Source organism: Poecile atricapillus, chromosome Z, assembly GCF_030490865.1.
Source record: "Poecile atricapillus isolate bPoeAtr1 chromosome Z, bPoeAtr1.hap1, whole genome shotgun sequence".
In the NCBI taxonomy this organism is placed as follows: Eukaryota; Metazoa; Chordata; class Aves; order Passeriformes; family Paridae; genus Poecile; species Poecile atricapillus.
The window spans coordinates 111,715,180-111,741,936 of NC_081289.1; the positions used below are offsets into that span (position 1 = coordinate 111,715,180).

The following is a 26,757-nucleotide window of genomic DNA, read 5'->3' on the forward strand; positions in this document are numbered from 1 at the left end:
GCATGAAGGTTAATGAGCGAAAAAAATTCTGGGTTTGTGAGGACTAAATGATAAGTGATTTTTAAATTTTTCCATCAGTTTCTGGTTTTGAAAGTTCTAATCAATTAGAAGATGACTTGGAGTAAAATCATAGCTGAATTTACTTGGACTTCATGTCACCAGAAACTAAATGTCAAAATTTCATGGAAGGGTTTTTTTTGGGTTGTTTTTTGGGGGGCTTGGTTGGTTTTGTTTTTTGTTTTTTTTCTTCCACATAAGCTCATTTAATTGGGACCCATACTTTCCTATATTTTTGTAGAGTGGACTTCACAGAGGCATTATGGGGCTTCCACAGGCTGTCACTGCGTAAATACTATGATTCGATATCAATCTGACCTAACTTCTTACCATCAGTGTAGTGTGTCCTCTCCAGAGTGACCTTCAATTTAGTAGCTGATTACCATCAATAGGACTGCCTGGTGGTTTCGTACTGTTTTGGGGCTACTGTTTTGTCTTGGAAAGCATTTGTTTCAAAGCTATATTACAGTGTACAATGTCAAAATCTCTGGGTACAGGTTCACAGAATCAGCTGATGATTTTAGGGAAAAAATGTTTAAGGTTTTGGGCAGACATAAGGAGTGAACATCTCCCATATATGTGCGTTCCATTGCACACAGAGAATACCAGCTGTCATTTTAATATGTTCATAGGGGCAAGGTTGATAGGTAGTGAGGTAGAGATGTGAGAAAAAGGAATGTTCTCCATCACCATTAGTCATTAAGTGGGGAATATGACTGAGTAATATTTGGCATTTTTTGTTAAACAACTTGTGAGAGGATGTGCAAGGTGCAAATGATGGCCTGAGAGGCTATCTTCTGCAGTTTTCCCTAGAAAGGAGAATTTGGATCTTTGGATGCATCTATAGATGGTTGTTGCTATTAGCAGCTTTGTAGAAGAACCAAGGACTACATTGCATGGCAAGCATGCCTTTTAAAGGTGGAAGAAACATTTGAAACCTGTAGCTCAGTGCTTTTGGGTGGGCAAAACCAAGTCAGTGAATTTTTTTCCTCTTGCCATTATATCTAAATGTTATACTTAGTGCAACATGGAACTGAAGCAATGGGGAACAAAGACACAGGGACTTCCGTGCTTTCTCTGAAGAAGATCATTCATCGTAACAAACGGAACCCTTTTATGTTATAAACTTAACCCAAACAAGCACGTGTTGGCCACTGCAGTATCACTGCTCCTGCATCCCTTTTGCCAATCAGCTCTCTGATCATGTGGTGTCCGTGTGTCTCACTAACCAGGGAATGCACACACCAGCCATACAACCTGTCCTCTGGTTACACAACCTGGTTTGTACCTCACTGTTAGCTGAACCTTTCCCAGAGTGCTTTCTGTTGAGCAAGAGTGAGCAGGGCTCCTTGTCTCCCACACAGAACTTGGTATACACTTTGTGCAGCAGTATGCTCTTCCCAGCCTTTGAGATGTATGGCAGAGAGAACTTACACAGACATGAGGATGCAGACACCTTCCTTCTCTGTGCAGACATTGGCATGTGTAGGTATGACTGCAAAAAATGAGAAAGTGTTGAAAACTACATTTGTACATTGATTTTATATTGGGGCTGGAAATGAGATAGTGCAAGTTTGCGTATTTATGCAAGTAAATTAGGGAAAGAAGAACCAGGGGTGTTTTCACAAGTGAGCGAGCAGTGAATTCACAGCAAGAATATTCATGGCACATGAAGATCAGCCAACTTCCAAAAGTAAAACTAAGGAACTGGAACTATCTAAGTGCATCTGTAGGGTGGAACACAAGGAGAAAATGGCTTCCTTTTTTACCAAACTTTACTGTAGGCTAGAGCTGAGGGGACATTGGCCTTACTGTCTTGTACTGTAGCTTGCGTGATCCCTCTAGCAGTGCTGATGTCTTAGTTGAAAGCCAAATAATTTCTCAAAGCATATTATAATTACCTAAACGATGAATACTGCAGTAATCCTGGCCAATAAAATAGTGATTGGTCCTTGCCCAAAAGAGATGGTTTTCCATTTGTAACTTTTTTGCTTCTAGTATCACTTCTAGTAATATGGGATACTACAAGCAATTATCCTGACCCACTTCACGTTGGCTACAAAACATGGATATTGATGGCCAAATGTAAAACTTATCACCAGTCTGATCTGCCATTCTCTTGCTCACATGCATCAGCCCCCTTAAAGTATGAAACACTGAAAATAGTACTTCTGCAAATTGCACTGAATAACTACTTGGAAGCAAAATAAAAGGCCTTGAATATGACTTCAATAGAAAACTATTAACTGATACTTAAGCTTTCAAGCTTTTTAGTCACACTAAGTTTTCTTGTACATCCTGATTAAAGTCTGCTTCCCAATACGTTTTTCCACTGACATGTCTTTACCACGTATTAGTAAGAACCAACGTAAAATGGAATCAGTATTACTACCCTGTGAAAATACAATTCTCTCCAGCAAGAACTATGAAAAATCCAGTTTCTCCCCTGAAAATCTTGATCTCCCATTAATGGCAGCCAAGAAGTACTTCAGCTTCTTTGATTTTAGTGAAGTTGAAACAATTGCAGTAACCTTCTGCTTCTGTAGTGAGCTGAATTCCAGTTTTTTAATGGAGGGTTTCATAGGAAAGGATGTAACTGAAATGTAGTCACCATTGCTTAGGATTCTGGTTTTCCCTTCAAGAGTTTCATCAAGAGCTGGAAAGTTTTTTTACATCTAGAAAAACATATTTAACCATATAAGAATATTTGAGCAGATAGTTTTCTGGAAGAATGGTGTACTAGTGTCAGACTTGTAAAGAAGTCTTACTTGGAAGCTAAATTGTCTCTAGTTGATACATTGTTTAAATGAATCAGGAAATCTATTAATAATCTCTAGTGCTGTCACACTTTGGAGTTGGAGAAGTGGTGCCTACCAAATAACCTGTGTAATAAACATACCAGTGTATATAAACATACTAAGCTCTCTGTTGAGGATGACCTCATTTTGTTGATGCTAATTATCTGATGGTAACTGCAAGTATTGAGCTGCAATTCACACACATATTTGTATTTGCAGTGGTCCACCTCTTGAAGTCATTGCTTCATTGTCTTTCATTTGTTGTTTTAGAAGCAAGGCAAATTGGTGCTGTTCCGAGAAACAGTGCTGTAAACATTTTGTTATTTTTTTTAAAGGGCTCCCCCATCAAAGTTTTGATTTTTTTTTTTTTTTAAAGTAACCCTAATGTTCATGGAAGAAAAGATTGTTTATCTTTTAGCTGAGTAAATTCTCATAGTCCAAAATTATCATGCTTTGTCACTGATGCTTAACAGTACTAAAACTGACAAAATGTACACACGTGGTTGTGTGATATACCCTCAAGTGTTAGCTCAGAATTTTAAACTCACTTTGAAAGGAGTGGTAGAAAATGTCAGGTAATTGCTGCCTAGAGGGCATGTTATTTTCACAGCATCTTAGGGGCAGATGTGTGTTACATTTAGTTGCAGTTTTGGAGACAGGCACACTACTGAACACACTGAGGGCCATGTGACAACAGTCAATGTTTATTGATAGATGCCCCCTTTTATAGGGGGTTCAAAATTCCTGCAGAGGAATGCGCGAGTGGTCAAGGTCTCAACACCACCGAGCTCCCTGGCTGGTTAGATGTCTGCACTCAGGATTGAATAGGATTGTCTGGGGTCCCCTGTTTGAGTTGGAATCAACCTATCACTGTTTCACCCAGGGACTTGTTTCCTTCTACTCTTTAACGTATTAGGCTGGTTGAGTTTGAGAGTCTGTTGTGACCAATTTCATCTGTACAGACCCAGCTGCAGCTGTTACAGATGTGTGTGAAATATCTGTTTGGTTTTGTTGTTTTATTTTGTGCCTTTTGTGAATATCGAATATGAGGGCAGATTCGGGGTCCAACTTTGTCAAGTCTAGAAAAACAGAAGATTTTTATGGGTAAAGCCATGTCTTGTTAGTCAGCAGTCCCTAGTGTCTGTCTGTTCATGATTCTGCCACTGATTTTGTAGATGACATAAACAAATTGTTTTCCATTCCCTTGCCCCCTCCCAAATCCTCTAGAAGTTGGTGCAGATAATACTAGCTTCCTTGGTCAAACACTTTTATGTAAACTAAGTCACTACTCCATTTGTCTTGAAGTGAATAAAAATTCTTAAGTGTATGTGGTACTGTAGACTTAAGCTACTGTGTTAAAAAAATAAAATACACTGAAAATATGAAAAAATATAGTAAAGCAGCGTATTTTCAGCAAGGGAGGAAATCGTTCCATGGTGTTTCCCTAAAGAAGGTTCTTAATTAATTTTGAGTAAAATCTTTGTATTTCAAGCTTCTATTAACTTGACCTGGACTGTTAGTCGTGTTAGTGATGACAAAACTGGATGAGCAAGCTTCTTAAAAAATAAGAGGTCCTAGTAATTGCTGTGGCCTAAGTTCAAGTTCCAGGGGGTTAAAGGTATTCTTAATACTTAATTTATTCTAACAGCTGACTTAACAATGGAAAAATGTATAGGTGCCACGGAGACTCTCACAAGTTGAGTAAGCTACTAGCCCCTGGGAATTTCATCCTGATACAGATGGTACATATTAGGGGCTCTTGTGGGAAAACTATTTTATAGAACATGAGGGGAAAAAACAGTGTAATTCACAAGATGATCAGAATACAAATGCTCTGTTGAAGGAATTTTTACTGTAAGCAAAGATCAGAGAGCCAGGCAATCAAATTCAGTGGGAACAGAAGAATTAAAACTTAGGTTATACTATAAACAATGCGTAAGTGAATCTTAACCAGCATGGCTGGCAGTAATAAACATGTAAGCTATACTGCTTTCCTTAAGGAACAAAGGATTTTTTCTCACTTTTACATATCCCTCTGAATGCAATGAGAGTCTTGAGGATGTTAACTTTTCCCATGTTTTATGAAAATTACTACCTTATGGAAAGGAGGACAGACCCAAATTACTGCCACCAGTGTAGGACAGGCAACAAAGAGGTCGATACTGGCCTTTTCCGCTGTCCCTCTTCCTGATCCATCAGCCAAGACATGCATCAACACTTGCTAAGTCCTCAGAAATGTGGGAGGTTTATCCTTCCCCCAGAAACTAAAAAACACCCTGGAGAGAAGCCTTGGGAACAGGTGAAGATGCCCAAGGCACACAAGCCACACCCCATAAAAATCTGGATGTAGTAAGGACTGTTCTGAGAACTGCTTTTCTTAGACAAACCTTCTATCTTCTTGTGAGAAATTTAAGCATTAATGGTATGCGCTCTTTTAGTTTTGTTTTTTTTTGTTGTTGTCCCCATTTTGTAACCCCTGTCTGACAAGGTGATGAATGAAATAGTATTACAGGTCTGTTACCTTGTGTGAAACTTTCAAAACTAAGACTGTAGCTTTTCCATTTTTCTGTAACTTCTGAAAAATCACACTGGTTTCTTCTAATGTTATATTTCTCAGAATAGGCCCTCGCAGATCTAGGGAACAGACTGCTTTCCCTCTAGTCATTTTACTGACCCCTCTGAGGCAGAAGGGTAAATGCTGAATCCCATTCTTTTGAGTTTCTGCTCGTGGGATGATGAGAAGGAATGGGAAACAAAAGTGCACACACACAGTTTGTCCATCTGCCTTTGCTTTCTGATGAAGCCTGGCAATGTTTGCTAGGAGTAAGAGGATAAATGAACTCTTTTTATAGAGAATATCAGCTTGAACACATCACATGTTCAAAATATGTCAGTATTAACAACATTTAGAGGGAAGTGAACAAAGCAAGAACTTCAAAAGGTAAGAATGATCACAGTAAAAGAGTATGAGAGCTGGGAGGTAGAAAGAATTGCTGGTAACTCCATATCCATATATTTTTTTCCAAGTGACTAACTAATTAGAAGCATTATTTATATTCCGGGTTAATTTGGTAACTGATTCCCAGTCATAACCCTTAATCAGAATTATTTCCCAGTTGTTTAATGGGTGTCAAACAATAACCAGCTCCACCATTTTTTAAAAATCATATTCTCATTTAAAAATGCAAAGATCCTTCTTTGTGTGTCCTGGAAGCATACAATAGGAAACTAATGAGCTGTCCTAATTCAGAGCATTAACGTAAAAAATACAAAAGGTTAGCTTAGAATACGTAATAAGCAACTCCTATCTCCTTTACTTGCTAAAATAAATTGTTTCCAGGTTAGGAAGTGGAGTATTAGAGAAGCATTTATGCTGTGTTCCTGAAGAACTCTGTTTTCAGTGACTATCTTTGTTCTGGGACAGGCATTCAGCATGAAGTTATTCCATGTCCCTTAAACTCCTAGCCCCAAGCTGAGGGACCAAGAGTGTTGGAAACAATATGTATCTATAGGACAGTTACTTCAGGCATTTTGGGGGAACTCTGGAAGAAGGTACTAAAGGCAAACCTAAAGGTTTTGTTTTTAATCTCTAATTGAGGATCTTAATGCAGATCTCTCTGGAGGACTTGCAGTCCAGGCATCATACTGCCTGCACAATTATGTATGCTTTCAAAGGCTAAAATAATGTGGGCAACTGCCAAATGTTAGGTGTAGAAATATGGTGATCTGAACACCTGTATTTTTTTGGGTTGTTCATGCAGGAAACAGCAGTGGCAGATGTATGGATTCTTGTACTTACCTACCTACTTTTCTTATAAGACAGTTGGTTTGGAGATGACAAAAGAGAAGAGCAAAAATGAACCAAAGAAAGTGCTTAGTGCAAGTTGATATACTAATGTAAAAACAAGGCTTTTTTCTTTTTTAGTTCCATGGGACTTACTAATTTAATTAATGGTGCTGAAGCTGTACTCCAAAGTCTCTGGCAAATGCTTAGGTCACTGGCAGATGAACTTTGGGGGTCTCCTGGAAAATTCTCTACTGTAAAAGCAGTTAATAAGGGTGCAATGGTGAAAATTGCATATTTCAATAGTTACAATATTTACATTAAAATTACAATGGAGAGTGATCACTAACTTAGCAAACATGTTTCTTGTAGAAAATACATAGACTTGAGCTTTAAGTCTTTTACAAGCTGTTGCTTGTAGGTTTACAGGAAATTTGGTGTGTTTTGGCTTCCAGCATGATTAACTGAGGCTAGGTAACAAGAATCTGCTTATGGTAGCCCCATTTAAGACACTGAAAAAATGGAGCTCCGTCCTCGCCAGAACCAGTGCAGAACTGCTATACACCTCCTGCCTAGAGGCTTTAAAGTTATCTTGTGAGGGAGAGCACTTGCTTACTGCCCCTTTATGTTCAAATCTGTGAGTCCATTCTGGGATGTTTTAAGTCTGAAGTGCAGTATGTTTGGTGCCACAGACTACTACTTTTACAGGACTGCTGCTGTGAAACATTTTTTTAAGGTGGGACTGAAATTAGATGCTGAAGCTAGTAACATGCCACTTTCAGAAAGTGACATAATTCCACTGGTATTTTCTGTACCATATTGTTGCACTTTCCAATGTTTCTTACAGTTTCTGTATGTATTTGTATGAGCTTTACTGTGTCTCTTAAAGTAATTCCATGTTTGAAACACTCAGCTGCTATGCATTTGTGTACAGATATGATGGCAAATAGGGATTTAGTGGATCAGGTGGTTTAAAGGATGGGCCGTTCCAAGTGAATATTTACTGGCACGTATTGTTCAGTGCCCTCTTTAGTTAACTGGTGTCTTCCGAAGCCCCTGTGATTTGTCCTTATTATTGGGAAGGGTTGTGAAAATCTTTTCATGAGAATTCAGACTAAAAATTGAGGTAAATGACTCTCATCTGTTTGTGAAAGGGCACTCATGTCTGGGGCTGTCTTAGCTGTCTTAAATAGTTAGGTTTCGTATGTATATTGTGGCTATGTCAGTGGCATTTGTAAGCACATGATTGTGCATCCTGTTTATGTTAGTTGAGTGAAGTGTGTTACATATTTAGTTTAGCTCTTCTCAGTGGTGTTGCAATTTATGCTTTTTAATACTTCCTTCGAGGTTTCTCAGCTTTTCTGGTTTTATGCTCTAATCTTTTAAAGGATGAGGGTAAGTTAACGTCTCATGAGTATTACAGCAGTTCTGTTACCCACCGTAATTGTTACACTGCAAAAGAGCAGATACATAATTAACTGAAACAGCCAATCATCCAGTTTACTGAGATAACCTACTTATGAACATAAAGAAGACTTAAGTGTTAAGTGACTGTTACTTAAAATGGAATTACAGTTTAAATGTAGGTCTTTTAAAATTCTTACTATGTGTTTCTCTCTACATTGATTACCATTTGTTGTTATCTTGTTAAATGTAGGAAGTTATGTTAAATCAGCTTGTCTTCATTACGCTCAGCTGGAACATAACATAATTCTCTTTTATCAAGGTTTTTTTCTCAGTAGGGTACCTGTCTTACATTCAATCACTAATAAATGTTATAAGTAGCACTCATATTGAAAAATATCTCATTAAGAATGATGAAAGTCAAAACAATCTACCTGTTCAATAAATGACATTAAGGTAGTTGGTTTGACTGTTGTGTATGCATTCTGTTTCACAAAGATTTTTTTTCCTGCAGTACATTACATCTGTGTGCGATTTCTCCAGTCCACCCTGATATTTTTTTCATTCTGAAGTCTTCAAGTAGGATCTGGTTATATTGTTGTGACCCTGCATTCAACTTTTAGCCTTGTTTATAGACTGACTTTGCTGTGGGTTTTTTATTACTGAGCAGCTCTCTCCTGGTGTGTACCACTACATGTAAACTGGCCATCCCTACTATTGCTCACTCTTGTCTTGGGTGTCTTAAATACTTCAGCTTGCTCTGTCTTGTGGGAAAGCTTAAAAAAGTCTCTTTCTGATTGCTTTTGGAGGAAAAATTCAGAATGGCTCGATGTTAATTTCAGTCTGTCTGTCTTTACTTTTTCACTTAACTAAAGCAAAATGCAAGGAAAAGATGGTGTTGATTTGTGCTTTCCCCAAAAATCTAACCTCAAGCAGATGGTGGTTTGATCCTTTGTGCTGTCCTCAGAGGCATGTAAACATATGAGGAAAATGAAGAATGTTCCATTGCTACTACTATGTGGACCATTATACAGCTTAATTGTTTTTTGTCATGCTGTCTTTTGTGTACATAAGTAAATATTCTTCATAGAGTAACTTCAGGACATTTTGGAAGATAGTGGTGAAATATTCTGAAATAGTAAAAATTCTAAAAATTGTTAATTTGCTATGTATATTTTCAATACCTGTCCGTTGATTGCTTCTCGTAGCTTAGTCCTACTTTTACTTATATCAGCGAGGTTTGGCTTAAATGCAAATGATTACTAAATAGCAGAGATCTACATGTCTCTTGCCTCGAGTCCTGCAGAAAGCCTGTTTAGGCATTTCTACAGCTGACAACTGTTTGAGTGATTTATTCCATCCTCTTCAGCATTTCCCATAATCTCAGTTTCTCTAAAATGGCATGGCAAACAGCCCTGGAAGTGTTTTTAGTTTCTGAAGCACATGGATGAAGTTCTGCTGCTGTTGGCAGTCAGTTCCTAAAGATGGATGTGGAAGTTGTGTGCTAGAACAAAAGCCCTCTCACTCCACTTCACCTCAGAGTTCTCTGTACCTTTCAGATGTGAAGGCCCTACTGGCATGTTACTGGCTTCGCTTCAGGTTTTTGTACTGAAGTGCCCCAGAGTCTTCAGCCTCAATTTTATTATTGTTTTCTTTGTATGTTGGATTCTGCTTGTGGGATGAGAAGGTTCTTTGATGCTCTTTCAGCATGAGGCTGTGGATGGGCATTTTTTGACACTGTGATCATCGTACTTAAGGAAGAGTTTTTCGTTGTTGTTGTGTTCAATTTCTCAGCTAAGACTATTCAGAAGTAGCCCTTACTATGACTGGTAGCATGGAAGCAAATGGGGTACACAAATACACCTGGGTGGTGATCCTCAGTGTTGGGTTCAGGTCAAGTCAGGGGTTGGCGATTGTTGCTGCTGCAGAGATGTGTGATGGCAGAGGTTCAGCCTCACTTGCTACGAGGTCTGCTGTTTTAGAGGACAACTGTTAGGGTATTGTTGCAGTCCACAACTTCAGGATCATGTCCAGGGAAGCTGCAGGATTCTGGGGACCAGCATGGAACACCAACGAGACAGGTCTTTGCTCATGAAACCATTCATTCAGCATGGGCACTAACTCAGATCCAGAACAGAGAGCTCCCAACAGAGGCTGAACAGGGGTTTTTGAGAGACACAACTCTTAAGGGTCTCCACCCTTGAGGGTGGAGTTCAGTGTCAGGGACCATTAGAAGCACACCAAGGGAGAAACCTCCCAGGGACTCAAACCCAATCAGAACACCTGGGCCGCCCTTCACAAGTATTTTGGGGTGGGACAGTGTAACTCTTTGTCTCCCCCGAGGCATGTGGCAGCAGGGTATATGTGGGTTTTTAGAAGATAGAGGATGCTCCCTTAAATGGTTGGGTGGGGGAGAGCAGCACCTGCAAAGAGGAACCGTTTCCAGTGCCTGCACACCCAGACCCAGAGCTTGCAGCTTGAGATGCTGCTTGTCCAGTGTCTGCACCAAGTGAGACTTTGTTGCTGCTGTCTGTTCAATCTTCCACTTGCTTTGAATAAGGACACATGCTTTTTAGCCACAAGCTGTACTTTCTTTGCCATCACTTTGAAATCTCCAAAAGTGTCCAAAGGCTCCTGTGTTATCTGTCTGCAGGGGAAACCATGGAAATGGCAGCAGAAGAGCATGTCACAAGAGAAGAAAGGAGAACAATGGTGTTTTAGGAGGCAGATTTTCTGTTAGGTTGCCTAGGTTTGGAGTTCTAGTTTGAAAGGCAGTTTTAAAGAAAGTCAAAGACAGACAGATGGTCCAAAAATGTGACAGTCAAACTTGTGGCTGATGTCTGTTGAGTTTTGTGCTTACCTTTTTGAAATTAAATTACTAGGACCATCATGAATTTAAAAACTAACATCACCAGTCTTTGATATATCATGATATTTTTAAAACACTTGCCTGTTTGGGAAAGACTTAATCTTCTGAAAACATACAGAAAATGAGTGGGGAAGCCTGCTTTGAGTTTTGCTCTGATTAGGGAAACAGACACATAGCCTTTCTTTTAGTTTCCTAACTGAGCAATAAACTACATGCACACTGTGGTTAGGGTATTCTTTTCTCAAATCTGTGAAGATCAGACTAGAAACAAAATCTACAATACATGTATTATCACAATTTCCTAGGGCAATTGCTAGTGAAAAAAACACCCAAGAAGAACCACTGTCTTAGGTAACAATGTAAGATATAACCAAAAGTATGTATTGTCACAATTTCCATAAACTGTTAAAACCAGATGGGGCAGTGCTCCTTATCTCTCCATGATTCATCTGTGATAATCCACGAGATATCTTCTGCTAATGGGTCATCATGCCTCACTGCATGACTCAAAAATCACATCATCCCATTGTGAGATGCTCTGCCCAGAGGGGGAAACCAAGCATTCCTACCTGGATATGATCTGAGAACACCACAGGCAGCCTTATCCACCGAATTCCCAGAGGACAAGAGCTCCACAACTACCTCTGGACCTTCAGAGGAAGATCAAAGCCATATACAGAATCACTGCTTCAACAGAACCACATCTACCACTTCAACAGGATTGCAGCCACCATTTAATTGAACTGCTACCAACATCTTGACCAGCAAGGTGTCGGGTTGTAGTCTGACTCTGTCAGGTTAAGACACTGGGGTTTATTTTTGTTTTGGTTTTGTTTGTTTTTGTTTGTTTTGTTTGTTTTTGTTAGTTTCCTATTAAATTGTAGTTCTGACTTGGAAACAATCACTGGTTTGCTTTCAAGCTAGTTCAACTGATGCCTTGGAGTGGGTGCCTAAAAGAGAGGCTATACAAGATTCAGAGAATAAAAGCTGGTATTTATTAAAGGCTTTCAGTAGGTAACCTTTAGCAATCAAAAGCCTCTTAGAGGGGCTATACCCAAGATGGAAGATGGTCACAAGTTTTTCATACAGTTTTAAGTTTGGTCCATTTACATATCAGAGTTAATCCTTCAATTACAGCTTCAGGTAATGAAATAATATACCCCCAGTTTGCTGCGGGAAAAACAAATAACAAAAATAAATACACAAACAAACAGACAAACCTCAAACCATCAACTAAAGAAAAAGAAAGGTAAGGAATCTCCAGAATTAAATATGCCAGATTTTGAAAACCCCTCTTATGCTTATAGTTAGCTATTGTCAGTCAATCCATCTACTATGGGAAATAATGCTTTGGATAAGTTGTCTCCAAGCAAGAAAACTTGCTTTTATATAAAAAAGTTGAGATTATGATTCCTTTGAAAGTGCATGATATGCTGGCATAAAATGCTGATCTCCATTTTGACTAATTTAATGTCCTTTAGACAATATCTACTCTAATTCTTGAAAGAATTATAAATGAATATTAAATTGAGGATATTTTCTAGATTTAAATTGTCACATGTACATAATTTTGCAGATTTGAATTGCCTTTCTTTATCCATGGTGAATCATTACATTCCCCTTACTAAAACTGAAGAAAAGTGTAAAGTTTTCTGTTCCTCTGCAGACTTTTTTTGAGTCACGACAACGAAGCTATGGTGGTTTAGGATTACTTATTTCCTGCATGTCTGGCTGGTGGTATGCACTCTAATTTTTGTTCGAGATGTTTACTTTGAATTATTTCTTCTCTCTGTTTTTCACGCTGTTATTTAATCAATACAATACATGGAGAAAATATGTGCTGGAGGCATACAAGGCAAGATAAATACATTGTGAAGAACAAAAGTTTAATGTTTCCATTGAACTATTCTTCACAAACCCAAAACTTAGCATTGCCAGTGATTTTAGAAGAATTTTTGGTGTGATAATGTTGTCTGAACAAAGACCTGGGGTGTTTTGTCAAAAAAAAAAAATGATAGCGGTTTGCCTATGTAAATGTCATTGAGAAGCACTTCACTTTTTTTTTTAAAAGGTCCATGTAGCTAAAATAGCTACAAACCCCAAAAGTTTTCCTCCAGAATTATACTCAAAACTATTTCCTTATTACTGGATGCTTGCAACTCAACAGTGAAATTAGAAAGATGTCACTGACTGGAAAATTGGAAACAACGCTGTGTTGCTTCTCTCAGAAACAAGTACAGCTCGGGATTACAGAGGAAACTGTTTATTCTGTAGCATATAAATGAGTAAAACCTTGCTAAAGGTTCCATCAATAGCTTTCCAATTAATTTTGCGGTATTTTTTTTAAAGAAAAAAGACCAATTTGCAAATGCAATTTAGTCCACTTTTTTTCCGATGTTTTCAAAAGATCAAACTTGAAGTACTGCATGATGATGGCTTTTATGCATAAGAAAATACTTAGCTTTCTTAGGCAAACCTGTAGCTATGATCAATTAAAACTCTATTTGGACTACTTGATCACTTTATTTTTATTATTTTACAGATTTCCATCAGGTTATTAGGACAAATGCAATTTAATTCATTTAGCAATTTTTAAGGTAAGGATTTTGAAAAACTAGTTGTTCATCTGGAATTGGCCTACAGCAAAAGCAGTTATTCAGGGTTACTTTGAAGATTTTCTACTTTTATGGCTCAATCTCTATTTTGTTCCCTTCTGTTTCCATTTTATGTGCAAAGAGGAGTTTGTCAGCTGTGTAGAATGTAGGGCTCAGAGCTTGAGAAGAAATGTATTGGTGGCTAGTTTTTTGTGTATTAATACATTGTACCTTTCAGTGTGTGTGTATACGTGTGTGTATCTTTCAGTGTATCTGAAATGCTTGTGCATCAACACATGTGTTAGAAACAAACAGGTTGAGCTGGAAGCCTTGGTCAGCTCTCAGCAGCAGCTCAGGGTGAATGAGCAGTGTGTGCCCGGGCAGCCAGGAGGGCAAAGCCCATCCCGGGCTGCATCAGACACAGCATCACCAGCTGTGACTGGGATCATCCTGCTGGATTCAGCCCTGCTGCAGCCTCACCCTGACTCCTGTGTGCAGTGCTGGGCCCCACAGCCTGAGAAGGGTGGGAAGGGCCCCGAATGTGTCCAGACAACAGGAAAAAAAAACTGGTGCAAGGACTGGAAGGAACACGCTGTGAGGAGCAGCTGAAGACTCTGGGTTTGTCTGTCTGGAGGAAAGGAGGCTGAGGGGTGACCTTATTGCCCTGAACAGCTTCCTGAGGAGGGCATGTAGAGAGGGAGGTGCTGATTTCTTCTCCATGGGACCCAGTGATGGGATTTGTGTGAGCAGTTCAAAGCTGTGCTAGGGCAGGTTCAGACTGGACATTCGGAAACATTTTTTCAGTATAAGGGCTGTTAAATATACTGGAGCAGGCTTACTAGAAAGGTGGTCAATGCCTCAAGCTGTCAATGTTTAAGAGGTATTTGGACAATGTGCTTAATAATATACTTGAACTATGCCCTAGAGTGTTCAGGCAGTTGGACTAGATTATTGTAGGTCCCTTCCAGTTGAAATAGTTTGTTCTATTCTGCCTCTCTTAAGCAGAAGAATAAAGCTATAGGCATGCTACAGTGGTCAGGAACAGCATTGCAGTTTTAATTATTTCTGGTTGAAGAAAGTTGTAGTTTTATGTGCCACTTCCTTTTCCTCACATGGCTGTTTTCTTCCCTCAGAATTCCTAACAGCTTAATAGTGAATTAATTAAGTTGTGATAATTACATGCATGCCAGTGTATGCAACACTTGCATCACCTGTATGCAAACACAGATCTTAAACTCAGTTTATGCCTGAAGCATACATTTACATCATATTAATTGTAAACATGTTCGCACACAAACTACAAGTCTCTCCCTTTCAGGGTATTTTTGATTGTAGAGCTTTGTATTGTTCTGTTACACAAGTAATACTAGGTGACAGAAAAAGTAGGCCGATTCATGTAAACACACAGTTTACCATAAATAATTGTTCTAGCCCTAGCAATACCCTTTGATAGATTAAGCTCATGTCATATTAATACACCTGAGTTTTATTTAACAGACTTAACGTACTTTTTAATATTATTTCATTTGTTAATGAATGGTATGAATAAATTTTGGTTGAGGAGATATTTTTTGTTTCATTTATTTTGTTATGTTTTGTTTAAACTGTGGCCAGTTCTGGGCTCCTCAGTACATGAGAGGCACAGAGCTGCTGGAGAAAGGTCCGGAGCAGTTGTGGAGTCTCCCTCAATGGAGATACTCAAAAAACTTTGTGCCATGTGTTCTAAGATGCCCCTGCTTGAGCAGGGAGGTTGGACCTTGTGGTCCTTTCCAGTCAATCATTCTGCAATGAATCAAGTAAAATAACCATGAAGGATGGAGATGTGATGAAAAAAATTAGTCTTGGCTTGCTGATAAAACTTCTTTAACGCCAAAATTCTGACACAGTTATGGCATCACTGGTATACAGACTGACTTTGTTGGCTCTGAAATGCTTATTTCCAGTTTGATCCTTATGTAGTATAATGAAGTTAAAATAGAGAATAAGATTTATTGAGTTAAGTATCTGTCTGGCCATTAAGAGAAGGTGTTCTCTGTGCCAAGTCTTTAATTGGAAGAATAGGTATATAATTAATAACCAAGAAAGAAAGTACTTCAAATCCTACAACCGTGGGAGCTGTTTTTCTAAGTAAAAAAGAAAATCTCAAGGACTGTATCTTCTATACAAATATCAGAATGTACTAGTGCACAATTACTGGAAATTTTTATTACTCTTAAAATACTAATGGTGTCTGCAGGGCAAATTGACATTTATTGTCTGAGTTTTTAATGCTATACCTAATGTGTTTTCCATCAAAGATAATTGTTTAATTTATTGCGTTATTATTCAGGCAACCTTAGCTCTAGTTTGTTGTTCAAGGGCTTTTCTTTTGCTTTGGTATCACACTCATCTAAGAAAGACTTCTAGACCAGGTGTTTTCTACAAGTGCCTTACTCCACTGATACCTGAGACATACGTGTATTTTTTAACAGTAATTTTTGAGAAATTGTAAAAACTTTGTTGAGAAAATATAATTGTCTTGAAAAAAACACATCTAGAAATAAAGCAGGGAATGTAGGAATAACTTCAGTTTAAAAGTACTCATTTTTATTCTTTTCCCCTCTTTCACATTCCTGTCTTGTTCAGAGGAAACATGAGGGAGCAGACAAAGGATGGCAGGCATAATCCTGATTGCATGATCCTAGACATTTCCAGTAACTTCTAAATGTCTCAGTAAAGACTTTTGCTTGTGTGTGCACTGCAGAATATAGCTGACAACTTTGTGTCCTTTCAGTCAAGAGGTGGGGCTTCTGCACCATCTGTGATGTGTACTGAGCTTCGAAACTGCAGCTGCCTGAGGATCTTTCTGTATCATGAGACTAGTCCTTCTTCTGGAAGTCCTGGAGGGGTAATGTTGTGGTTTATCCCTAGCTGGCATCTAAGCACCACCCAAAAGCCTTTCATTTCCCTGCAGTGGGATGAGGGAGACAATTGGAACGATAAAAGTGAAAAGCTTGTGGGTTTAGATTAAGACAGTTTAATAGGTAAAGCAAAAGCTGTGCATGCAAGCAAAGCAAAAGAAGGAATTTATTCAGTACTTCCTTCATGGGCAGGCAGGCATTCAGCCATCCTCAGGAAAGCAGAGCTCCATCACACGTAACAGTGACTTGCAAATGAGTGGTTTAGGTTGCTTAAAAATTACTGTCAAAGTATTAGTAAGTTTAATATAAATTTGTGACTAACAAAGTTCAGCAAGGGTCACTCTATTACTTATTACGTAGATGAAATACACAAAGCAAAATCAGATTAGAATCAGGTTAGAATGAGTCACACAGAGACCAGAGATGGAAAAGAGTAAGCATGTAAAATTGTGAGACCCTTCTGCTGAGTCACAAGGTTCAGAGACCCCCTTGGTTTCTAAATTCCTAATGGAGCCTTAGGTGTGGCTGAGTCCAAACTCAGCCACAGTCTTGGAGACTTCCATGTGCTCCTGTCTTGTGTATTGGATTGTTCTCAGTTGATGAAGAAGCTATTTAATGGTTGAGGAGTAGACAGTGTGTACAGAAAATGACACTCCAAAATTTAGTTAGGGTTCACATTATTTAGGAGGTTTTAAGCTGTGTCCTCCTATTCTGTCCAGTTGGTAAAAGTGGTGGGGATCTGGTCACTCAGTATGTGAGGGAGGCAGTGTAATGTGTCTGTAAAAGCAGTGCTGAGAGCCTAGTCTTAGAACTTTAAGTGTCTTCTATGCTTTCTCTTGGGGTTTTATCTTTCTCATGAAGTACAGGTCAGTATAAGGTATAAAGCAAATAAATAGTCCATTCCTAGTCTAGGATGTACAATTTAAATTAACCACACTCATCTTAGTAATTTTTGCTAGTTTCTGCTTGAATCTGCCTAGATTTTTGATTTTTTTAAATATATATTAATGGCTGAGGTGTGCTTGAAGTTAGAAAATAACAGAGCCATTCACTTCCAGACTGTTTCGGTATTTTTTTTTAAAGAATCCAAGTACTGGATCTTTCCAGCTGGTGAGGTGAGCTGCAGAATATCAGAGTCAAAGAGCTTTTAAAAACTCAAAGCTGAATATTTATTGCTGCACGAGGGATTTGGTACCACAATATGCCTTCCTCTGAAAATTAATGCCACCCCTTAAGAGAAGTTTTTGAGACTCCTTTTAAGGAAGGTAGTGTTGAATAGATGAAAAAGTTGGTTAGAGTGTGACCAATATGAGCAAATAGGCAAATATCTATAAAATACTAGTACAAGAAACCTTATAGTTAAACCAGCTCTCTTTAAGAAGGCATCACTTCTTACAGGCACTCACCTGGAGTATCCTGCAGGATGCATAAAATGTGTGAATTTTTGCAGACATTACTCTGCATCATCCTTATGTTTTGTTGAAATCTGCTTAAAGGAAACTTCTGCCTTGTTCATTCTGATTGTATTTTTAATAAAGAAAAAAAAATCAATGAAGTGTTCAGCAGTTTAAAGCTGGCAAATAAATCTCATGTTAAAGCTTTTAAGAAAGATAGCTTAAACTAAAATTTTTGTTATTATTATGTCCAAAGGTTCAGTGTAGCCACTGTTAGTAAAATGTGGCATTGTGGCTTGATTGCATTTGTTCTTCAGTGTCAGTTAATGTCTGATGCAACACATGGGAATGCATTTGTGGAAGAAAAAATAGTGCTTCACGTGTGGAGTAAAGAAATAAAATATTTGAGATAAATTATTTAAGCAATTTATGTGAGCTGTAGAGAAGGTGTATTCTTCTGATAGAACAGGGGGCAGGTAATCATCAGTGCTTGTTCTGATTTTCTGTGATCTTGGGTGACTCATTCTGCAGGCATTATCAAAAGAATTCAGTTGTAGAATGCACTGGAGGAGAACTGAGCACTCTGATTTCTTTCTTACATGCAGAATGAGTGTCACAGATTCATGGAATATCTTGATATGGGAAGGTCCCTTTCAGCAGCAGTCCTCTCCAGTATCTCATTCCCCAGTCTCTCTGCATGTCCAGGGTTGCCTTATCTCAGGTGCAGAATCTGGCACTTGTCTTTGTTAAACTTTATACATCTGGTGATTTCCCAGCCCTCTGATTTGTCAGGGTCTCTCTGCAGGGCCTCTTGATAGCATGATTAGGGAGTATAACCTAAACAGATACTGAATCATTGCTGGGGCTGGGGGTCTGTCTGACCCCCAGCTCTGCCACCAACTATCCTGGATTGAGGTCCAGAGAAGGAACGGTCGTCCTGGGAGTTCCAGGCATTTTCTATTCAGGGGTAACCCTTAGGAATGCGTCCTGAGGCTTCGCATGATCAGCTCTTTTAAAAGTGGTTTCAGCTCTTGCAGTGATATGCTCTGATCAACCCAGCTCTGCTCATGAGTTACCCCAGCTGACATGTAGACAAGAGATGGGAGGCCGTGTAGCATTCTGTAGAATTCTTTATTGGCAGACTTCAGCAGAGGGGGCCTGTGACAGTCTACTCCTGAACTGGGCAAAAGGTGGGGTTTTTATAGGGAAGGAAAGAATTGGGAAAGGGGCCAATGATCTGAGACTGGGATAAAATGACCAATAGTTAACAGTGAGATAACATAGGGTCCTGAAGCAGGAAGGGGTCCACAGCTTAGTGGACTAAGTGGTTTTGTCTTTCTTAAGGGGTAGATCCCCAGGGAGGGAGCCTGTCGGACGACTGGGCTTCCTCCACAACATTACTGAGAAGACATCCTTATTAATAAAATCATGTGGTGGTAGTAGGAGTTATAATGTTGTTGTTAATGATGCCCGGTTGCAGTTGCTTGCTGTAAGGCAGGTTTTGTTTGAGGAGCATTTCAATAACTTACCATCATTTATGAATTACTGGAACCTGTTTGTATAGGAAGGCAGCTCAAAATGAAAGGATTAGCATAACCAGCATGTTTCTAACTATTCCTGTTCATTCAGTGCTTGTAGTACATCTAGCATTGCAGCTGAGTACCTGAGTAGTCCTTTGTCACAGGAGGTTAAGTGACAGTATACTGTAGGTGAGCGCCTGAAGTGTGTGCAGTACTAGAATTCATCATCTGTGCAGTTGTACATATGTGCACAATGTGTATGGTTCTTCAGCATTAAGGAAAATAGTCACTTCACCTTCTTCTTGTCCTAGGACCTAAGCCATTTTACTGTAGCTTTTACACCTTCCCCTATTCCCTGTATCTTTCTACAACTTGACTAGTCATTTGGTTTCACCTATGTTCAAGCTCCTATGCAGCATTTGACAACAGCTTTAGCTATAGTTAGAGACTGGTTTGATCTAGTTCTTGTTCTGTGGCCTTAAACATACCAAGTGTTACTGCTTGTTACAGCCATGTTCACCCCACAGTACAATGAAACATGGTGAACATAAGGGACAGACTTCAATAGTATGATAGTGTTGCATGAGCTCCTATTTTTATTTCATAATTGTGCCAAAAATTGTTTTAGTACATCTTTTTGTTTAGCAAATGTATTTGCAAATACGTTAAGACTAGACATTTCATTTATGGGAGAAGAGAAATTATTATTCTGACAAACATACAATAACAGGTCATTGCCATGAACTCACAGAATATTCTAAGTTGGAAGGGACCCACAAAGATCATTAAGTCCAAACATTTAAGTGGCCTGTACAGGGATTGAATACACAATGGTGGTGTTACTCCCACTGTGCTCTGATCAACTGAACGAAACTCCTTATTTTGCCTGACACAGGCAACAAAACCCCCACATTTTATGCTGTGGCCAGTGCATGTAAAGAAATATGTATAATTTTGCTTATGTTTTTTTACCTTTCTCCTGGACCTACAACTCTTGTGACCGGAAACACTGTTATAATTGGTTTGTTATTCTGTATGCTGTTGCCAACTTCCTTTATCTCAGTGAAGATATTCCCTGGAACTGCCTTATCAGATACCAGTTTTTAACTGGGTCTTAGAACCTTCAGGGCTTTAATTGTAGAGACTGCCTTGAATTTGGACCACCTAGTCCAAAAGATAGAGCAGAGAGGGAGGAAATTGTGTTCATACAAGCTTTTTCTTTAGGAGAAGGAAACCTGACCATAATAATTTAGTCTTAGTAGTAAATGGTGTTCAGGACACTTAGTCTGATGCTTGAAATGCATTTTTAGGTGTCACTTTAAAGGAAAGAGGCAGTCAGAGATAAAATGCCTTTGTTCCTCTGGATCAGGAGGAAATTGTTTGCAACAATTTCTAACAAGGTAGTGTTAGGGTCTCCAGATGCTTCTTTTTGCAAAATCACTCCTTCCTAGTTTCTGTTGTTGGTTGAGTTCTATTGGTCTATAATTGCACTTTGCTTTTGTTTCTCTTTACTTTCTTCACTACAGGTTTGGGATTTTCTCCCCGCTTCTCTCCTGTCCAGTTTTGGTTTTTTGTCTTCTTACTTCCTTTTCTGCAGTTTACTTAATTCTTGCCACTTCTCTTTTCTCTGCTCAGTATACCTTGCTAGGATGATTTCCTGTTGGCTTGGTGTCGTGGTTTTGAACTAGTAATTAACAAACAAGGGGGAAAAAGAATTATTTATTTCTTGCTGTGAGATATGGATTAAAATAAGAGCAAACCAGGCATAAAACTTAAAAGGAATAAAGAAAAGTTTATTGACAAACTACAAGAATAAGAACACCAGAATAAACTTTTAGAAAAACCTTTTCATTTCTCACTGCTCACTATTCTTTTGTTCACATGACAACAGAGACAAAAACTTTATAATTTTGATGGTTTAAACAGTTCTAATTTTTTTTTATAGTCTTTTCCTCAGTTTCTGTAGAGAAACAGAAGTTCCTTTCTGTTAATTTATGGAGTTTCTCACAAGAAAGTTATTTTGTTATAGTTTTCTGTCTCCTTGATATTAGCTGCTCAGAGCTGCTGCTATCAAAGCTCACTCCTCCCATTCCACATCACTCTGAAATGTGTTATGGGTCATAAGTTTGGGGATAGCATTTTTAAGGATAAGTTAGTTAAAGGCAAACAGTATTTTTTATCTGTTTCTATGCGCTTCACTAGAAAACAGTTTTCTCATTGCCTCTCAAGGCTTTAAATCTCCCAGCACTTCACTATACCACAATTACTCTGCTTTTTACTCAAATTCACACTTTGAACACTCTATTCCTCCCCATACTCTATTATGAATTAAAGGAGTTCCTTTCAGGACTTCATTGTCCATCTCCATAGTTTTAACAGAAAGATATTTCAGCTTAATTAAAGCATCTTCTTAATTCTCTACCTTTTTTGAAGTCTCTTTTCTTTCTTGCCACTAGTAGTTTATAAAGTCTCTTTTCATGTTGATCACTCTCCTTTTCTCTCTCTGGATGAAAAGATTAATCCGCAAGTTTCATCTGGATAAGAAAGAGTTAAAATCTTGCCCAAGCTTTTGTAGATGGTTCGGTGATCTCTGCTGAACAGGAGCTGGAGCTGTTTGCGATGAAAAGTTCCTCATAGCTGCTTTAGAGCGTGGTCTCCGTCTCTGCTTGCAGCAGGCTCAGAGCTCCTCTCCTTCTTCACTCGGCAGTTTTCTAGTGAATGTAGTTACAGCAAAACCCTGCAGCCGAGCCAGAGATCGGGCCGGGCCCGGCCCAGCCCGACCTGGCCTGAGACAAGCCTCATCTCCCGGCCGGGAGACGAGAGACGCGGCGGGCCCGGCCCGGCCCCCGCCCAGCCGCATGGCTTGGGCAGAGAACCAGAGGCCAGCCGGAGCTCCGCCACCCTTCACAGTCAGGAAACAAAGAAGAACCACAGACTTCTGGTTGTACACTTTAAGGTGGGGTTCACAAGTTGATTCTACTTTTCAGTGGCTAAAACTGCTGTGAATTCTCAGCAATGACCGATAATTGGTCAGGAGAAAAGACTCCCAGGAGTCCCTAGCAACTTTAACTTTCTTAAAGGTAAACTAACCCCATGACACTTGGCTAAACCACAGATGTCATTGCAGCCCTAGTTACTCCTTATGACAGTTCAGTAAAACAAAAGAACTTAGCCCAGGGAGTGTTGTTTCAGACTGCACAGAAGTACCGTTGCTGTCAGTACATTCTGTCAGTGGTAACTTCCACAAAAAACATAAGAAAAATGCAATAACTGCAGTCTACACATACACAATAGCACTGAGCTTTGCTCAGTCACTTCTTTTTCACTTCAGGAAAGCTTAATTCACAAGACTAGATTGTTTTCTTGTGTTAGAAGCCCATCTTTCAGTCTGGGAAGACACCCAAAGTAGTTTTCTGGTGATTGTTCTGCAGCCCATTATCCGGGCTTTATCAAAACTGGGAGCTGTTACAGACTCTTTGAAGAACTATAAGACTTTGATAAGGTATGATTCAGCATATCAGCTGTGTAAATCTGCAAGAAGAGCTTAATGAGGACAGCAATGAAAAATATTTGTGGTAGTGAGGTTTTCTGTATCAATTAAACAGTCAGGAAGAAGTTGATGTGATATTTATGATGTCACAAATATGCACCCTGAAATCACTGTTTCTAAAGCCTCTGCATTTCCGTCGGATTAAGTATCTGCTGTATAATCTTTCCCCATTTTTGTGTAGGTGGATTTCAATCTTCTGTCCATGACTGTTCAAAAAATATTGTGAAGGCTGTCTCCTCAAGTTGTCTACTGAAGGCAGAGGAGGAGCAGGAAGGCTCCTTTATCACTGACTGAAAAATTGCCAGTACATATTACTCTAAGCTCTGTGCTTAACTAGGACTATTATATTTACATTTTTCAAGTGCTGTGAGGTCTTTTTAGGAGAAGATGTGCCAATATAAGGTGAAATACTGCTTCTGGGAGGTTCTTCCAGTTTCTTACTAGTTTCCAACTTAGATTTGACCAATCATCATAATGCTTTTTTTCCAAAACCTTTAAAATCCAACATTATAAACTATAGTTGCTCTGATTATTTTTTTTTTTTTTTGTCGTCACGGGAAACAAATAAACTTTGATAGCTTCAAGAGGACAGTGTTGCAGAACAGTGCACAAAAGACATGGGTTTTGCTCTTTTTCTCTCCTTTTTCCTTTTTATGGGAAACGTGCAGTTGCACGTAGTAAACGAGGTAGTGATAGCAAACTGCAGTAGGTGACCAAGGACTTGTCATCTCCCTAACCCTTGAGAGATTTTATGCTAGCAAATGAGGAGAATAGCAAGATAGTAGTAGAAAATTCTGCTGTGTTTGTTTACTTGGGATTAATCAAGCATACGTGTCCTGAGAAAGCTGGAGTGCTGGTTGTACTATTGGGAACGTAAGAGTGTTTATATTTCTGGGTGTGTCTGATGGGCCTTGCTATGTTTTCCGGATGATAAAGGATTTTAAGTGCCCGTCTGTGGTGCTTTGCTAAAAACAGTAATTTTGGTGGTCAGACCCTGTACAGTTAATTGCAATACATTATTTTTGTAATCTTCCAGGCAATTCTGAAAGGAGTATATGTCTGAGCAAATTGTGATTCATCTGATAATTTGAATTTCTTTTCCAGTCAGCTAGGTTGACAGAGCTAGAGGAGATGTTTCTGAGGAAGTCAACATTTTGTGTTATTAATTGCATCATTCTACCAATCTACAGTAGAGAAATCTTCACTGAGATGGTAGTGCCATAGACATGATTTGTCATACATAGCAATGCAGCATTTGGAAGCATCTGAGTTGATGCTACAGTTAGACGCATGGTTTCTCAAGCTTAGCTTCCCTTTGTGCTAATGTGTTATGTGGATTTGAATTCTGTAATGAGATTGCCATGCAGTCAAACAGGAGAAGGCAGAGATGGCTTCTGTTCCAAGTTCTGTAACTACCTGCTTTTTGTCACTGTCTGGAGTTGACAGCTAGTGACACTTTCTTCAGAGATCTGCTGTTCAGCACTGTGGGGACGCAAAGTAGCTAAAAACCCTTGCATTAAACTGAGAACTTGAAGTAAAAGATTGTATTATGGCTAATAAAATGCACTGTATTGTTACAGAAGTCTGAATCCTGTAAGGAAAACGTGGATATTATTTAAACATAAAACCATAGTTAACCTTCCTCATGTTCTTCACTATATGATGAAGTGGTGTGTTGTGTCCCACCTTCCCCAATAATAAAGTTTTCAAATTTGAGATAAAGATTTCCTATCTATAAAGTGGAGGCCAGAAAAATTTGCCAGAAAAATTCAGCTTGAGTTGTGCATAGATGCATTCCACTGTGTGCTCAGTTTTTTAACAGTGCCACATAGAGCTATTGTCAGGAATTTACTCACGTAGTTTGCTGATGAATTTCAGATTATTTTTCTTTTTTTAAAATACCATTTTTTCTCTGTTTTAGTGTGCAAGGACCCACCCTACAAAGTTGAAGAATCTGGATATGCTGGTTTCATTTTACCAATTGAGGTTTACTTCAAAAACAAGGTATGGAATCCCATGTTTTGCATAAGAAAAAAAAAAACCCATGTGGAAATAAGTTTTTTTTTTAAGTTTTGAAGTTTAGTTTGTAAACTTGATTAAGAATTATGTTTAAAGCTATCTTTATCAATGCTGTTCCTCAGCCCAGTATTACTGTAACATGTAGAAATGTGTAATTGTGTTTCACAGAATCACAGAATAGGTCATGTTGGAAGGTACCACAGAGGGTCATCTGGTTCAGCTTCCCTGCTCAGACAGGTTCATCCTAGAGCACATGGCACAGGCTTGTGTCCAGACAGTTCTTGAGTATCCCTAATGAGGGAGACTACACCTGCTCTGGGCAATCTGTTCCAGTGCCTGATCACTGCATGTTAAAGAATCTCTTCCTCATGTCCAGGTGGAACTTCCTGTGCATCCGTTTGTACCTATTGACTGTTGTCCTATTGCTTGGCACAGCCAAACAGAGCCTGGATCCATCCACTGACACCCTCCCTTCAGATCCTTGCAAACAGTAAGGTCCCTCACAGTCATCTCTTCTTGAGGCTGAGCAGGCCCAATTCTTTCAGCGTTTCCTGCTAAAGAGATTCCCTCAGCATTTTTGTCACCCTGTGCTGGACCAGCTCCAGCAGCTCTGTGCCTCTCTGGTCCTGAGGAGCCCAGAACTGGCCACGGCACTCCAGATGTGCCTCACCATGGCTGAGTAGAGGGGCAGGATCACCTCCCCCAACCTGCTGACAATGCTCTTCCCAATGCATCCCAGGACACCATTGACCTTCTTGGCCACCAGGACACACTGCTGGCTCATGGACAGCTTGCTGTCACCAGGACCCCCAGGTCCTTCTCCTCAGAGCTGCTTTCCAGCAGATCAGCCCCAGCCTGTGCTGGTACCTGGGGTTGTTCCTCCCCAAGTGCAGGACCCTGCATTTGCCTTTGTTGAATTTCAGAGAGTTCTTCTCTGCCCATCTCCCCACCCTGCCCAGGCCCTTCTGAAGGGCTGCACGGCCCTGGGGTATCGGCCACTGCTCCCAGCTCTGTGCCATCAATGAACTTGCTGAGGAGGCACCTCCCCTTCATCCAGGTCACTGATGGAGAAGTTAAACAATTTTGCACCTAATATTGACTCTTGGTGGACTCTGTGAGTCTATAGTATATAACTCTGTGAAATTAAAATTGCCTTATTAAAGAAGAGAAATGTAATAATTATTCAGAGGAATTACTAACTCTGCTAAAAAGTGGACAGACTTTAATGCTTAAAGAGCCACTTGAGGGAAGGACACCATTCTTGATAGTGTTCATTACACAATGAACTCATTGTTCTATTTTAGTATTACAAACCTTTATAATTGGTTGAGGTTTTGATCTTTCAAAACAGTTTTTTTTTTTAATCTTGCATCCTTTGTCTGTTAAAAAATATTCCTTTAGACTGCGAGTGCTCATTATATTCAGCATTACCAGGCTCAAACCAAATCCAGTGCCATTCTACAAAACTAAGGTTATTGTGATACCTCACATTCTAATTAATTGCTGCACTTACTGTGAGTCTCTCAAATAGCAAATACAGAGGTTTTCTTTAATTGTACATAATGGGGTCTGCATTACTAACAACTTGTTCAGATAAAAAAACTGGATTTGTGTGAAGTTAAAGAGCAAAATCTTGCAAAGTTTAATGTACACCTCCTTAATATCCAAGAGGTTCCCTTTGTATGTCGTGCACCTTGATGGAGCAAAGATACCAATTATCAAGATGTAGTTTGAAATCATTATTTTAATCAAATCAATATTATATCTTTAATGTGTTGAATGCTTTGTAAAAGACTAAAACGGGAAGAAAGTAGAAATGCATTGTAAAAGACGTTTTCTGGAACCCTGATCATTTAAAATTTCTTTTG

At 39.2% G+C, this 26,757-nt stretch overlaps 1 protein-coding gene across 3 annotated transcripts in view; it reads left to right on the top strand.

Moving 5' to 3' along the window:
• The window catches only part of MLLT3 (MLLT3 super elongation complex subunit), a 117,420-nt gene that overhangs the window by 36,087 nt on the left and 54,576 nt on the right, over nt 1–26,757 (top strand). For all 3 annotated transcript variants that reach the window (XM_058827285.1, XM_058827283.1, XM_058827284.1), the window contains exon 3: nt 24,792–24,874. In XM_058827285.1, the coding sequence (XP_058683268.1) occupies nt 24,792–24,874 (83 nt within the window). The remainder of the gene's footprint in view (nt 1–24,791; nt 24,875–26,757) is intronic.